This window comes from Colletes latitarsis, chromosome 10 (assembly GCF_051014445.1).
Source record: "Colletes latitarsis isolate SP2378_abdomen chromosome 10, iyColLati1, whole genome shotgun sequence".
Lineage (NCBI taxonomy): Eukaryota > Metazoa > Arthropoda > Insecta > Hymenoptera > Colletidae > Colletes > Colletes latitarsis.
In genome coordinates, this window is record NC_135143.1 from 9,772,101 (window position 1) to 9,788,334 (window position 16,234).

Genomic DNA, 16,234 nt, shown 5'->3' on the forward strand with positions numbered 1-16,234 from the left:
ACGTTTAAATTTCCGCCCGTACTGAATCTTTTTCTCGAAACTGAGTAGGATTTCGGGAGTATGTCTGTTGACCAAAAATTATTGTAATTGACCCCCGCAACTGAAAATAATTTTTTTGGAACGATTTGAAAAATTTTTTTTTCGTCGAAAAATTTAGGCACCTACCCCCTGTTGATTTTTCTTAAAAATTCGTTTTTCATTTTTAATAATATTGTTTGACGCCCTACAGAAAAGTTGTCTAAGACTTTTTTGTAGGTACTCCTAAGCTCCACTTCAGAAAAAAGTTTCATTGAAATATATTCACTATTGTAGGAATTATGGCTGTTTGAAAATTGATACATTTTTATAGGGTTTTCCTCATTTTTCGGGGTCAAGGATCAACTTTACGAATATTTTTGGGCTTTTTACATATTCTCTAGCAAAATACGCGTCGTTTGCTTTTTTAAACATTAAAATCGTCCAATCCGTTCAAAAGTTATGACATTTTAAAAATTCGCATGAAAATTCGGGAAAACATTTCTAGCCAGAAATTATATTTTCGGTAAGGAATTTTTTTCTCGAAACTGAGTAGGATTTCAGGGGTATGTGTAATGACCAAAAATGCTTATAATTGACCCCTGCAACCAAAAATAATTTTTCCAGAACTATTTAAAATTTTTTAATTTAATTTGTTAATAACTGTTTAATGAAGCCTCAGTCAAGAAATTGATATTCTTGATTTTCGCCTTATTTTGGCCTCTAGAATTTTCCATTAAAATTTTTCCCAGGAGTAGCCGAACACAGCTGTTCAAGAGCAAGAAAGAAAAGCTTCCATTCACGTTCTTTATCAAATTCCCGAAAGTGCATGACATGCTGACCTGGCATAACATGAGACTCTTACGGTAGGATATGTCGGCTTTTCCCACCACTCCGTTAAACACTAAGGAAGTTCGTCGTTACTAATGTCGACGTCAATGCATTCAATTATGCCAGATCTGGCCACACTGCATAGAGTAAATGCAGTTGCAAAGTCAACATGTTTGTTTTTGATTTTGTTCTGCTTCCTTAATGATTTATTTAAGTTTTAGTAAATTGATCTTAGTGAAAAATAATGAAGATTAAGCGTGCAATGTGTAAGTGAAATTGGAGAACAATATAAAAATATGAGTGAAACTAAAATATAAAGTTTAAAAACTGAAAGTTAACTTTATTTTTTATTATCTAGTAGTTGCTAAGTATTTATGGAACTGAAGTACTTCCACGTTTTGGTTCCTATGAATAAATAAATATTGAAAAAAGGACATTTTCGAATGTATAAAATCTTCTAAATAAAGTGCTACGAATGTCATTGGATGTTGACAAAATGTATACATCAAGAAAAGTAATCTTTTAGAAAAGAGGATAATTAAAGAAATTATAAGCAGTTTTATGCAAAACAAATCACAGCGTAAAAAAATGAGTTCTCATCATCAGTTAAATCCACCTTCCGGTGATATAGAGCATATTGATTATCTATCTCAAAATATTGGTGCTCTCTATCTTTCAGATGATTATTCAGATGTGACTTTAATTGTTGGTGATAAAAGATTAAATGGTCATAAGATCATATTAGCAGCACGTAGTGAATATTTTAGAGCTCTTCTCTTTGGAGGATTAAAGGAATCAACGCAACATGAAATTGAATTGAAGAATGCTAATTTAATTGCATTCAAAGCTTTACTTGAATACATATATACAGGACGTACATCTTTAACAGACAGACGGGATGAGGTATATGTTTTACTTTTATCTTTCATTTAATTTCATATTTTATTGTTACATCAACTATTATTGTTCTTAGGTGGTTTTAGATATTCTTGGATTAGCACATCTCTATGGGTTTTCAGAATTGGAAACCTCTATATCAGATTATCTCAGAGACATATTGAGTATAAAAAATATCTGCCTCATATTTGATGCGGCACTACTTTACCAACTAAAATTTCTTACCACGGTATGAGCATGATGTCAAAGTGACATCTAAAAGAATGTTTGAACATAGAGGAATTAATCTATTCCAGGTTTGTCATGACTACATGGACAAACATGCTTGTGAAGTGATACAGCATGAGAGCTTCTTGCAATTAAGTGCTACTGCTTTGAATGAACTTATTTCAAAAGATTCCTTTTATGCACCAGAGATTGATATCTTTTTAGCAGTAAGATCATGGGTGCAGGCAAATCCTAATGTTGATCATAAAAGTGTCCTAGGTAGGTAAATGTAAAAAAAAATAAAATCAAATAATATAATTGTTTAATAGTGTATGTTAAGATTATTTTTAAAGAAGGAAATTATTGTAATTTCCTCGATTAGTTTCTCCTAAAGTAATCTTAGACGTAAAAGCAGCAAGGAAGCAAGTCCAAGATTCATATATTAATTATCATAGTCGATTATTTATTGATGAAAATGTTGCTCATCCTACGTCTAACCGTTTTAAACTTTAGAGTGATTGCATATCCTCTAAAACAATGACAGAGTTGTACTGCACGACAAAGCACTGATGTTGCAGCGTGCCGACAGCAGCGTTCACTAAAATTAATTTTCATGGGGCCAATTTTAATTTGCCCATATTTTTGACAAGATGTCCGTTAAGAGGACAAATTGTGCTATATTGTCATTTATTTTAAGATGTTTAAACACATCCCCGGTACAAAGCAGGGCATTTGTTTCAAACAATTGCAAAAAGAATAGTGAAAACAAATTTATTTAAATAGGCACAATTTTTATTTAATATTCTAATATCTTGACCACAAGCAGGCAAAAGCGCATTTTAATCCGTTAATTACTTCAGTAGCTATAGTTTTTTGAAAAAAGATAGCACACAACTTTACACGCCTGTAACTACAACAGTTTAAAAAATTTTGAAAAAAATACGTTTAAACATCGATAAGGACTACAACATATCCAAAGTTGAACATAATTTGAAAACTTACAACATAAATTGTCCGATTTCGCGTGAAATGACCCAATTACAAACTTAAATATTATTTTTTAAACATGTATAAATATTAATTAATTAATGTCATTATTAACGATTGGAATTATAGTGGAATATTTGTTTTTAATTAACGTCAATTCTCAATGTACCTGTACAACTTCATTAGTTTTGTATCTGAATCTGATTACTGTGCAATCAGTATACTTTTGAAAACTTCTTGAAATAATCATATATAACCTTTATGTAACAAAATCGCAGTATATTAAACAATTAACACATGTGATTCCAGAAACATTGCCTGATGCTTTATCCACGGGTTGTAGTAAATGCAATGAGAAACAAAGAATCACTGCAGACAAGGTAATAAATCATCTCAGAACTAAAAGGCCAAACGATTGGGAGCGACTTGCCGCAAGATACGATCCGGATGGCCAGTATAAAAGCCGTTTTGAAGACACACAAATTATCAAAGAGACTTAATCCTTAAATGAAGAATAACGATAACATTTATACAATGAAAACACATAAAAACTGATAGTTTGTTAATAACCACTACAACGACGTTCAATGAAATGTATACATCTGTATGTAGACGTAATAACGTTTTGTGTACGTACAAGTCATCGAAGAAACACGAGATTTTTCAATGGTTCCATTTTATATGTTTAATCAGCATGTTTAGTCACACTTTTGCATTACTGTGTGCACTTATACTGATAAATTAACGTGTTAAAGTCTACATATGCCCAGTCTTTTTTCATGAATGTTTGTTTTCTTAAACAAGAAGAAAACATGTTTTGTAATGTTCTATTAAATATTCAGTAATAAAATTCATTTATTCAAAAGTCTTTGTGAATAATGTCCATCTTATATAAATAATAATGAAATTTTTTTATAATTGAAAATCACGAGTGTTTGGATTGTATTCGAAGTTATGATTATAATTATAGTTTTAATTCACTCAACTCGTCTCTTTTTAACGAGTGATCCAAGCTGAAAAAAATATTAATTCTAGTTTTGTGTACATATATTTAAAAAGCACAAACAAAAAATATATAAACACTTACAAGATCCGAAATTGCAGGTAAGTTATTCGTTTGATCTGTAACATTTGCCTCTGGTTCTCTAGTTTCTTTTGGTGGAGCAGCCTTTTTCATATTTCTATGTTGAGGAAATGTAGGCATAAGCTTGGGATCACATGCTGTGGATATAATTAAGACCAATGACAACGTTAATAATCTGTAGTCAATAAATTAAACAAATCGCAGAATAAATATTGTGTTATACCACTTACGTAGTGGAGCTTCTTTAAAGTAACTGCTTTGTAAACATTCTTCAGCAGTGGCTCTTTTCTTTGGATCATACATAAATAAGAAATTTAATAATCTTAAACCTGCTGCACTTAACCAAGGAAACCTTTGTTTCAAATTATTATATGGTTGTTGTTTCAATGTAAAGTTTTGTAATGCAGGAAGAGTGTTAAATTCAGGCCAAATTGCTTCACTTGGTGTACCCAACAAGTCAACAATTAGTTCTAACTGCGCAATTTCTGAACGTCCGGGTAATAAAGGCCGATGTCCAAGTAACTCTCCTGAAATGAAAATTACATTATATTTAAATATTTCAATAGTATGTACAAACAAAAAAAGGACTACTTTTCCCAATGGCATCCGAGACTGACGATATACAATTTACAGGGGATAGAGATGAGGGAGAATGGATGCCAAATATAAAATTTTAGCTTCGAGAATTAAGATTTCGAGATACTAAATTAGATGGTGCATTTATCATTGCAACACTAGACATATTTAAGTTAAATTAGGATAATATATTAGAAACTAACACTTTCTGGCCAATAAAGTTAAAATTTAACATGAAAAGAGCGAGCCCATTTCCGTAGGACACCGTATAGAATTGTTCACTAATGAACTTAAATATTTTGCTGCCGCCGAAACATTGAATATTTTTAGCGGGAATCTCAACGACGACGATACGAGGGCTACTACATAACGAAGATATTTGTGTGCATATATATATAATTTAGTCGACCGCATATATATGTCCAACATTTATTTTGTTAATATCTTAGAAACTATTTAATTCCCAAAAAGCTACAATTTTATGTTTGGCATTCAATCCCTCTTCCCTTCATCATCTCTAAATTTCATATCAATTGATTGTGGATACTATACGGAACAATATCCAAAGAAAAGAATAAAAATACTACACCTAAAATGCAACCAGCAGCCCACATATCCACAGAAGTTGTTTGAGTTTTAGCTTGTAACAATAATTCAGGGGCTCTATACCATAATGTTACTACCCTAGGTGTCATTGGTTTTAAAGGCAAACCAAACCACCTAGCTAATCCAAAATCAGCAATTTTTACACACCCTTTATCTGTCATAAGAAGATTTGAAACTTTCAAGTCTCTGTGTACAATAAAATTGTGATGCAAATAACGTAAACCCTTTAACACTTGTAAAACGATACACTTGACTTGACTTTCTGAAAATGGAGCTTGCATGTTATCCAATAAACTTGCTAAGTCTTGTTCACAATATTCCATAGCAAGGAATATGCTTTCTAGACTTCTTCCCACTACCACTTCTCTTAAATGTACAATGTTTTCATGACGACAAGATAAAAGAACAGATATTTCTCTGAGACCACTGACTGGGAGTCCATCTTTTTCATGTTCCATTCGAACTTTCTTTAATGCTACAACTTTGTCATTTTTGGTGTCTCTTGCTCGATACACAATTCCATATGTACCTTCCCCTATACGATTTAACTTTTCAAACTCTGATACAAATCTGCATTTACCTAACTATTAAAAACAAAAATTATATTATTAGCATTATTACTTATATTATAATAAATATAATCACAGTAGATATCATCAAATCATTACAATATCTTGTTCTGGTATTTCCATAGGCTTTCCAGTCAAAAATGATGTTAATACTCCTCTTCTTGTTATCGGTGCTGATGGATCAGGACCTGTTTCAGATGCAGCCTTCTTATCAGTATCATTATTTTCAACTGATTTCTTTTCCAAAGATTCGTCTATAACAAATAATTTACAACTTTCTGTAAAATTTAATAAGCTATTACAATGAAAATCCCTATTATTTTATTTTTGTACTGTTTCAAATTTACTAATTGAACCTGAAATAAAAGTAACAATAATATTCAGACACTGAAATCAGTATTTTTATTAGTAATTAAAAAATTTATCAAAAAAACATTTCACACTACTTGAATAATTACACCAAGGTAGTCAATTCACTTGTATTGTTAAAAATATTCTTAACTCATTGAAATTGTAAAAACAAACTCATTTTTAATACATAAATATCATATACTTACTCCAAAAACATACACTAAATAACAACACAATTAAACTATACAACTAGTATTTATATCACATATCATTAAACGACTTAACCTATACAACTAGTATTTATATTACGATTATTAGTGAAATGGAGCGATACCTTTCGTCATTGTGGCTTATTTTTTGAAGAGAATATTTTCGAAATTATATTTACTCTCTTCTCTAGCATTCGTATTTAAATAAATGTAGAAATATGAAAGTAGTAGAGTATCCACAAAACTTCCGGCTGCACACTACCCTCGCCAATCAACAATATATCTATCCTTCTTCTCTGTACTTTTAACCATACGTTTATAATAGAGCTGCTATAGTAGGTAGTGTTCCCAAATGTGAAGTAATTTTCAAAAATTGCATCAGTAAAGTACATCGATCAAGTAAAATCGATTATTATATCAGCCCATTTTGTTATTATAAAAAATTGTTTAATAATTGTTGACAAATTAATCTTATCGAAACCCACTTGACTTTGACGCCCTTAATACTATTTTCGTTCCAAAAATTGTATTACATCTAAGAACAATATGTATAAATAGAAACTTGTGTACCCAAATTCTATTGTGACTGTATCTATTCGAAAATCTTTCTGTTAATACAACTCTAATCCAGTCATAGTTTTATTTACATACATCTTATTTTTATACTCCACAGATAGTACATTTTTATTTTTAAATAAATACTAAGTTTAATATACGTATTTGTTTGTTTTTTAGATAATATTTTATACTACATACATTCTTTTTCAATTCTATCTCTCTTTTAATAGTAAAATTTCTCCTTTCTTCTTGTTGCAGTCATTATAGTTGGTAACGTGTTGTTTACCCTTCTTTACTTTTGTAGATTCATGATTCTATGATATTTATATTATGATGATTATACGTTAACTATAGGAATTGATGTGAAATTTGTTGGGCATAGAGTAAATGCAGTTACAAAGTCAAAACATCTTTATTTTTGTATTTGTTCTGCTTCCTTTATGATTTATTTAAGTTTAAGTAAGTTAATCTTAGTGAGAAATAGTGAAGATTAAGCGTGCAATGTGTAAGTGAAATTGTAGAACAATATAAAAATATGAGTGAAACTAAAGTATAAAGTTTAAAAACTGAAAGTTAACTTTATTTTTTATTATCTAGTAGTTGCTAAGTATTTATGGAACCGAAGTACTTCCACGTTTTGGTTCCTGTGAATAAATAAATATTGAAAAAAGGACATTTTCGAATGTATAAAATCTTCTAAATAAAGTGCTACGAATGTCATTGGATGTTGACAAAATGTATACATCAAGAAAAGTAATCTTTTAGAAAAGAGGATAATTAAAGAAATTATAAGCAGTTTTATGCAAAACAAATCACAGCATAAAAAAATGAGTTCTCATCATCAGTTAAATCCACCTTCCGGTGATATAGAGCATATTGGTTACCTGTCTGAAGATATTGGTGCTCTCTATCTTTCAGATGATTATTCAGATGTGACTTTAATTGTTGGTGGTCAAAGATTAAATAGTCATAAGATTATATTAGCTGCACGTAGCGAATATTTCAGAGCACTTCTCTTTGGAGGATTAAAGGAATCAACGCAACATGAAATTGAATTGAAGAATGCTAATTTAATTGCATTCAAAGCTTTACTTGAATACATATATACAGGACGTACATCTTTAACAGACAGACGGGATGAGGTATATGTTTTACTTTTATCTTTCATTTAATTTCATATTTTATTGTTACATCAACTATTATTGTTCTTAGGTGGTTTTAGATATTCTTGGATTAGCACATCTCTATGGGTTTTCAGAATTGGAAACCTCTATATCAGATTATCTCAGAGACATATTGAGTATAAAAAATATCTGCCTCATATTTGATGCGGCACTACTTTACCAACTAAAATTTCTTACCACGGTATGAGCATGATGTCAAAGTGACATCTAAAAGAATGTTTGAACATAGAGGAATTAATCTATTCCAGGTTTGTCATGACTACATGGACAAACATGCTTGTGAAGTGATACAGCATGAGAGCTTCTTGCAATTAAGTGCTACTGCTTTGAATGAACTTATTTCAAAAGATTCCTTTTATGCACCAGAGATTGATATCTTTTTAGCTGTAAGATCATGGGTGCAGGCAAATCCTGATGTTGATCACAAAAGTGTCTTAGGTAGGTAAATGTAAAAAAAAAATAAAATCAAATAAAATAATCATTTAATAGTATATGTTCAAATTAGTTTTTAAAGAAGGAAATTATTGTAATTTCATGAAAATAATATAATTAATTCTGTAGATAAGGTGCGATTAAGCTTGATTCCTATTACGGATCTTTTGCGTATTGTTCGATTGACTCGATTAGTTTCTCCTGAAGTAATCTTAGACGCAATAGCTGCAAGGACGCAAGTACGAGATTCAGATCTTAATTATCGTGGTCGATTATTTATTGATGAAAATGTTGCCCATCCTACACATGGTGCTGAAGTTCTACAGGGTGAAATGCGCTGTCACCTGTTAGATGGAGATACAAACAATTATGATATGGAGCGAGGGTAAATTATTGAATTTATTTCCAAGATTATTCATTTAAATAACTTTTCTTTTTATCAGGTATACCAGACACACCATTACAAAGACGCAGGAACATGGTATTTTGATCAAATTAGGAACTCAATGTATTATTAATCATGTCAAGATGCTACTTTGGGATAAAGATATGCGTTCATATTCTTACTATTTAGAAGTATGTTAAAGAAAAGATATCAAATGCTTAATTTTTATATGTAATTATTTCTGTTATAATTACTTTGAATTTCTTTGATAGGTGTCTACGGATCAAAGAGATTGGGTTCGAGTTATTGATCACACAGAATACTTTTGTCGTAGTTGGCAATACTTATACTTTAAGCCAAGAGTAGTTCTTTATATTCGTATTGTTGGCACAAATAATACTGTAAATAAGGTACTACAACGAAATTTTGATTGAAAATACTTTTATTCTTTGATGCTTATTTTTGATAACTTCTATTTTTAAAGATTTTCCATGTTGTGAGTTTTGAAGCTTATTATACAAATCATAATGAGAAACTCTGTAATGGTTTTGTTGTTCCAACACGAAATGTCGCTACCATGGATCATAGTGCCACTGTTACTGAAGGTGTTTGCAGGTACATATGTTATTAATTACATTTCATATTTCTCTTAAAAAAAATTATATATTTAAATTTAGATCTCGGAACGCATTATTAAATGGTGATACATCAAATTATGACTGGGATAGTGGGTACACATGTCATCAACTTGGTTCTGGTTCTATTTTAGTACAACTTGGACAACCGTATATTATAGATTCTATGCGGTATATCATTCAATTATCACGATTATTGAATTGATGCAGTTAGAAGAAAGTTTTCTGATAATTATTCATTTATTGTCTAGATTATTGCTTTGGGATTGCGACGATCGTTCATACTCTTACTACATAGAAGTGTCTGACAATTCTTGGAATTGGGTTCAAGTTGCTGATAAAACCAGAGAAGCTTGTCGTTCTTGGCAAACGATATATTTTGAACCACCCCGACCCGTCGTCTTTATACGCATTGTTGGAACACACAATACAGCAAATGAGGTTATTATTTATAAATACTGTTGAATATACACATGGCATGTTCTTTTTATACATATAAGATTACTAGAAAATGAAAGCATTTATCAACTTAAAATACATTTTATATTGATTTAAAGATATAAGTAGAAACTTTAAAATTTTTTTTTTTAGGTTTTTCACTGCGTGCATTTTGAATGCCCTGCTCAGATAAACGATAAAACTGTAACTAAATTTCCAGTGCACAAAGGAAAACAGTCAATATCCAATGATTCTGTAGTTTCATTAGAATCTCCACCTGCAGAAACAGCTACAGAAGCAGTGAATATTGATCATGAAGAAACAAATTCTGGTTATCACAGCAGTCTTTCATAATTATTCTTATTTTCTTAGTTTTTTAGAAAAACATCATTACGCAAAATTTTAATTAATACTGCTACAATTATATGTTGAGTATAGAACTTTTATTTTTCAATAGTGTTAACTTTCTGTGTTCAAACATTAATATTTGTATAATATTGGGTAAGTTATGATTGTAAAAATAATTGTACAATACATTTTTTGATTAAAATACATATTTAATTTAGTAAACCTCATACTGATCTATTTTCTTAATACTGGAAACCAGAAATACAAAAACTAAATTACTAACTAAATTATTGTAAATAGTTGTTAGTAATTGTTTACATTGAGGGTGACTTTACAGATTGCAACAGTACTAAAATTTGTTGAAGGGGATATGTTCTTCAGTATTAGAGTATAAAAAATAATAATCACTTATTCTTAGCAAGCTACAGTTATTAACTTTTTATTATCTTAGAAATAAAACCAAACCAACCCAGTTACTTTTCATTTATAATGATTTGGATTAATCTGATTTTGTCTATAAAATAATGACGGTAAATAAACAATTTTGAGTTTAAAATAAATTATAATTACCAATAGTAATTTCCATCTTGAGTTCAACGTAGCAAATGCTTTTAAAGTGTTGTAATTACTCGTGTATTTTAAAAACAACTGAATTAAGGTTAGATTTATTCGTTTGTATCTTATAATTGTCGTAAATATCTTTTTGTATAATCATGATTAATTTTCAAGACCGAATAATGCATTAAATAAACACAAAACGTATATTTCCATATTCATTTTCATGTTTTCGAGCAAACGTTGTGCACTTGCAACACTTAAGTGACTTAAGTACTTTATTTGTCTTATTCATACTTTGTATAAACCCAGAAGACCTGATGTAAACGTAATTACACGTAATTGAATTACACGCTTATTATTAGTGCGCACTATTTTAGTCTGCGTATCAAAAATAAGTACGGTGCAATGGAGCAATACAGTGTAAACTACAGTGGTCCTCTGACTTGAGTCTCGCGTGACGACACAGGGGCAAAGGGAGCCCATTTATCTATCTCGCTCCCTTGTTCTCAGTCAGTCCACATGTGTGTGTAACTGCCGCGACGAATAGCGAGCGAGAGATCGATGCATATTGGGAATACGTGTATCCCTTCTACTTCTCCGGCATTTCTTCCGCGGGATTTCAAGAGAGGCGACTACTGTACATTTTATGTAATTTTATGAAAACAAAACCACGTGACTGCAGCAGGCCAATTTTCTAATACTGCTATTCTACGGTGCACTCCTGGCCAGAGATACAGTGGACCAATGAGATTTTCTTGCAATCATGTGGTTTTGTTTACATGTAGTCCTCTTTGAATTGAACGCAATATAGATATAGGTATGCCATGGTATGCAGATGAACACATGGATACATATATGTACATGGTACAGTACCATCCTATTATGTGGTATACAGCTAGTGCGGTATATGTTTGTATAATGTAAAATAAGTTATATTGAAATAGATTGCAAATTATCAAAAACCTACATTTACGAATGTATACTTCATGATTTTTACAAAGAGACATTGAATAAAAAAAGTAGCGAGGTGACTAACCACTTTGATTACAAGAACGACCACCTAGCACGATACGATTAAAAACAATAGCGGCAGAACTAACAACACCACAAAAACAACAATAATAATGTAAAAAGCATTATTTTTAAATGTAAAAATTTTCTAAGTGACTTGAAAAATATGTAAAATTGGAATGTTTAAATTTAAATTGTAACAATCGGTAGAATATAAGGAATATTCATTAATGTTGCTAATAGTTAGGAGCAAGTTTTTAAATAATAAGTTTTTGCTTATAAGTGGCTCACATGGAATGAGAGTCTTAGTATGACTATTCCATATAATATGCCACTTTTTGGAAATGGAATACAAGACAATTACTATTATATTAAAAGGGATTCAATCAGATAAAGAAAGGTATCAGTCCCACTGCTGTTATAATTTTCCCAAAAAGGGTAAATGGCCATGGCAGAAAACTCAGAAAGTGAAAAATATCCTTTACACAAATGTATATTTCAAGGAGATGTTAAAACTTTAAGTTCTTTGATTAGAACTTATGATATTGCGGAGAAGGATAAACAAGGTTAACATTAATATTATAAGTTCTGGGCTCGTATAGATGAAATATGCATTGATAATTAATTACAATCAAATGCAGTTCAGCAATAATAAATTCAATTTTATTCTTTAGGAAATACACCTTTGCATTTAGCTGTTATGTTAGGAAGGAAAGGTGACAGGATATGTTTTAACCATTTAATGTATATTTAAACAAAAATAAATGTATTAAACAACAAACAATTTTTTAGAATCAGTCCAATTGTTACTTGCACACGGGGCACCTGTAAAAGTAAAAAATTTGGCTGGATGGAGTCCACTTGCAGAAGCAATCAGTTATGGAGATAGACAAACCAGTCTGTAGAAATAATTGCAAACTATTTACAATGGAAAAATAACATTATCATTAATTTTATGTCTTTTACAGTATCATCATTGGTGCGAAAAGTAAACCAACAAGCTAAAGAACAAATGGAAGAAAGAAGGCCAAATTTAGTTGCAACATTGCGACAGATGGGCGATTTCTACATGGAATTAAAATGGGATTTTCAAAGTTGGGGTAATAGTTGATTACTAATCCTCCTAATCGATAGTTTTATAACTTGTTATTTGAACTTTTATATTTAATTAATGTCACTCAGAATTATGATAGTGGTTCATAAATTTGTTTGATTTTTCAGTACCACTTGTTTCTCGTGTACTTCCTTCAGATGTTTGTAAGATACACAAAAGTGGGGCATCTATTAGAATGGATACTACACTAATAGATTTTAATGATATGACATGGGAAAGAGGTGACATATCCTTCATTTTTAATGGTGATCAAAAACCGAGAAAATTATTAACAGTACTTGACAACAAAGCTAAACTTTTTCAAAGAGTGAGATATGAGGTCTATTTACTTTATTATTTCTTTCCTTTCATTATCGTTATTTGATACTTGCAATTATGTAATTTTCATTATTGTTTACAAATATAAATTTATCACTACTTACTTCTTTATTGTAGGAAACAGAATTGGAAATAGAAGACGAAGTTGATATTCTTATGTCAAGTGATATTATGGCAGCACAAATGTCAACAAAAGGTATTACATTTTCAAGAGCTCAGACAGGATGGATATTTCGCGGAGATAAAAGAGTAAGACATAAACATTGTTATGTTTTGTTTATAATTCTTCTATCTCTTCTTATTAGTTTCTTAAAAATTTCTTGAGATTTATATCAAGTGTTTAATGAAGGAGATGGTAGGACCTTTCCATGCAGACTTTTATCAAATCAATGGAATGGTTTTGGAAAGTAGAAAACGACGAGAACATTTAAGCGAAGAAGATTTACAAAAAAATAAGGCTATTATGGAGTCTTTAACTAAAGGAAACTCGCAAGGATTTGCGAACGGCGAGGTAAAGAAAATAAAAGAATCTTGTTCTACTTTTGTATACTAATTTATCAACTTTTTAGCCTCATGTTAGAAGGGCTTCTCTAAATCCACCACCAGAATCAAACATTACTTGGGAAGAGTATATCATGGCTCAACCGGGTCAATGCCCACTTCTAGGAAGAAATCTTGTTTATAAAGAAAGCAGTAAATCATTTAAAGCAACAGTTGCCATGAGTCAAGATTTTCCATTGACTGTCGATATGCTACTCAATGTTTTGGAAGTAATTGCACCATTCAAGCACTTTAGCAAATTACGACAGTTCGTCCTTATGAAATTGCCACCTGGATTTCCCGTAAAAATTGATATACCTATTTTACCAACAGTGACGGCAAAAATCACTTTTCAGGAATTTGCCTTTCGCAGTGATATAGACCCACAATTATTTCAAATACCATTAGATTATTTTGAGGATCCTATGAGGTAAGTTTAAGAAACTTCTATAATTTTCCTTTATAATTCAATTTATTAACTTTAATTTTATAGCCTTTATATTCTACTTCTTTTTCTACAATTCAATTTACTTTTTAGATTTCCAGATTTATGACGGCTTCACGTTCTAAAACCAACCCAAGTCAATTATGAAACTAAAAAGAAGGCCGTTTTCTCCCTGCAAAAGTATTCGGCTTCTGAGTTTACATGGACATATTGCTGCCAGAATGGCCTCTCAAAAAGTTGCACAGTATTCTTCGAAGAAAGATTGCTCTAAGTTTAAGTACTAAGAGTAACAAGTATTTGTATTTATGAGAGTCCACATTAAGTTTAGAAGGTGGTATATTGTATTTACAAAGATGTATGCTAAATCCTAAAAAAGAAAGCAACCTAATAAGTCTATGCACGTGAAGATATGCGCTCTATTCTCCTCACAAAGAAGACACGCAAATTTTGTAGATTTGTAGATCGGCCGAAGGTGAAAAATAGGATGTATTGTACCAGTGGTAATTACTCTTCAAAGTTTTTTATAATGCTATCTTAAAAACAATTGATTATAAAAGGAAATCTTCTAAACAAATTTTGTATAGTTTTTTACAAAAAAAATATATGTACAACAATGAAAAAAACTGAATAAGAAATGGAAAAATCACTTGTAAATATTGCCATCCATGTTATGCATATAAGCTTAACAAATCTATTACCTAGAGGAGATTTCGATAAATACTTATTTTATGTTTTAAGTATCAGTACATATATAATATTAGTGTAAAATAAAAATAATTCATTACACCGATTTTTAGAAAAATGTTGAAAATAAATGTGATAAAATTGATTTTTTATATATCTATTATTAATTTGTTCATCAATGTCTCTACCATATTATCTTTAAAAAAAAAATAATTTGTTTAAAAGAGTTCCTTTTGTACCCAATAGTTTTGAAGATAGCATCAAACTATTGAAGCTTTTGGTAGTTTCATGTCTTAATTTCAGTTGCTGTATCTTTTATTTTTGGCTGTTCAACAAATCTATAAAATTTCGTTAAAATCGGGAAGGAACATTTCATGGATGTTCCTTATCAGTGCATAAAGAGTTACTATGTTGTGCACCTTGCTTTACCTCATGGAGCTTCAGTTTTGAGCTTTCCTTTTTTTGCATTTAGCAATTAATATTTGAAAAGTATTTTATTTGCGAAATAGAAATACTCGCAGTATTTATTTACAAACAGAAAAAGTTATCTCTTCTAAAGAAGTTACCTTCAATTAATAGAAAGTGTTTGGAGGTGTTTGTTACAAATAAATTCTTTTTGAAAATAATAGCCAAATGGTGCCTCCTGTTCTACTTCATCATTGTGTACCGTCATTACAAATATAATCCCTAAAATGTAGCAAATAATTAATCAATATCGTCTTTACTTTAAGCGTATCATTTTACATACATTTTACGTTTCGCTAGCTAATCTAGAATTGTAATACTTATATGTATGTGTGTTTAATTCAAAACTTTTTAAATAAAAATTATAGCAAATCATAATCTCGTGTATATTATTCTGAATCATTAAATAATAAGTTCAACTCTAGTTCGTGTAACTTAAATAATTGATCCAACATGTGAAAGAATTGTATTTCCTTCCCAATGTGTTGTTTACATTGATTTACATATCGTTTGAATATATTATTTAATAAAATATGGTAAACGTGAAAATTTTCGTTAAAGATAATTCAAAACATTGATTTATTAATAAATACATTGAAAATATCGAAAATTACCTTGTTTTTTCTTTTTCTTTCAAATATTATATATAGACATGTTAATCGTATTTATACAACTCGAAAATGAATAGAATTTAAAAAAAAAAATTACAAATTTTAAGTTTTATTGTATGATCAAATTTTATTAAAAATTAGACATCTGCGATTAATACTGTAATAATTAAACTAAA

The 16,234-nt window shown here is 30.2% G+C and overlaps 4 protein-coding genes across 6 annotated transcripts; 3 read left to right on the forward strand and 1 right to left on the reverse strand.

The window, feature by feature from the left end:
• Positions 1-1,001: 1,001 nt before the first annotated feature.
• LOC143347215 (BTB/POZ domain-containing protein 9-like) lies at positions 1,002-3,802 on the forward strand. Its single transcript, XM_076776213.1, has 5 exons — positions 1,002-1,112; positions 1,205-1,749; positions 1,820-1,972; positions 2,040-2,229; positions 3,247-3,802. Exons 2-5 carry the CDS (start codon positions 1,408-1,410, stop codon positions 3,435-3,437), a joined length of 876 nt encoding a protein of 291 aa, XP_076632328.1. The 5' UTR covers positions 1,002-1,112; positions 1,205-1,407; the 3' UTR covers positions 3,438-3,802.
• Cdc10 (cyclin-dependent kinase 10) lies at positions 2,721-6,602 on the reverse strand. 2 transcript variants are annotated; one of them, XM_076776211.1, is made up of 6 exons: positions 6,458-6,602; positions 5,872-6,026; positions 5,187-5,787; positions 4,252-4,548; positions 4,025-4,158; positions 2,721-3,950 (listed from the first exon to the last, which is right to left on the reverse strand). In XM_076776211.1, exons 1-6 carry the CDS (start codon positions 6,465-6,467, stop codon positions 3,915-3,917), a joined length of 1,233 nt encoding a protein of 410 aa, XP_076632326.1. In that variant the 5' UTR covers positions 6,468-6,602; the 3' UTR covers positions 2,721-3,914. The 2 variants fall into 2 exon arrangements, with proteins under 2 accessions (XP_076632326.1, XP_076632327.1); XM_076776212.1 differs by lacking the exon at positions 6,458-6,602 and adding an exon at positions 6,326-6,417.
• Positions 6,603-7,690: 1,088 nt separating this feature from the next.
• LOC143347211 (BTB/POZ domain-containing protein 9-like) lies at positions 7,691-10,539 on the forward strand. Its single transcript, XM_076776208.1, has 10 exons — positions 7,691-8,032; positions 8,103-8,255; positions 8,323-8,512; positions 8,636-8,891; positions 8,950-9,082; positions 9,164-9,301; positions 9,376-9,506; positions 9,569-9,697; positions 9,778-9,967; positions 10,118-10,539. Exons 1-10 carry the CDS (start codon positions 7,691-7,693, stop codon positions 10,316-10,318), a joined length of 1,863 nt encoding a protein of 620 aa, XP_076632323.1. The 3' UTR covers positions 10,319-10,539.
• A 1,083-nt stretch (positions 10,540-11,622) lies between these two features.
• On the forward strand, positions 11,623-15,787 carry LOC143347212 (ankyrin repeat domain-containing protein 13C). Of its 2 annotated transcripts, XM_076776210.1 has the most exons (10): positions 11,623-12,447; positions 12,556-12,597; positions 12,674-12,778; positions 12,850-12,981; positions 13,103-13,314; positions 13,431-13,562; positions 13,663-13,824; positions 13,883-14,083; positions 14,210-14,283; positions 14,392-15,787. In XM_076776210.1, the coding sequence occupies exons 1-10, from the start codon at positions 12,324-12,326 to the stop codon at positions 14,405-14,407; spliced, it is 1,200 nt and encodes a 399-aa protein (XP_076632325.1). In that variant the 5' UTR covers positions 11,623-12,323; the 3' UTR covers positions 14,408-15,787. The 2 variants fall into 2 exon arrangements, with proteins under 2 accessions (XP_076632325.1, XP_076632324.1); XM_076776209.1 differs by having other exon boundaries at positions 11,629-12,447; positions 13,883-14,283.
• Positions 15,788-16,234: the final 447 nt, after the last annotated feature.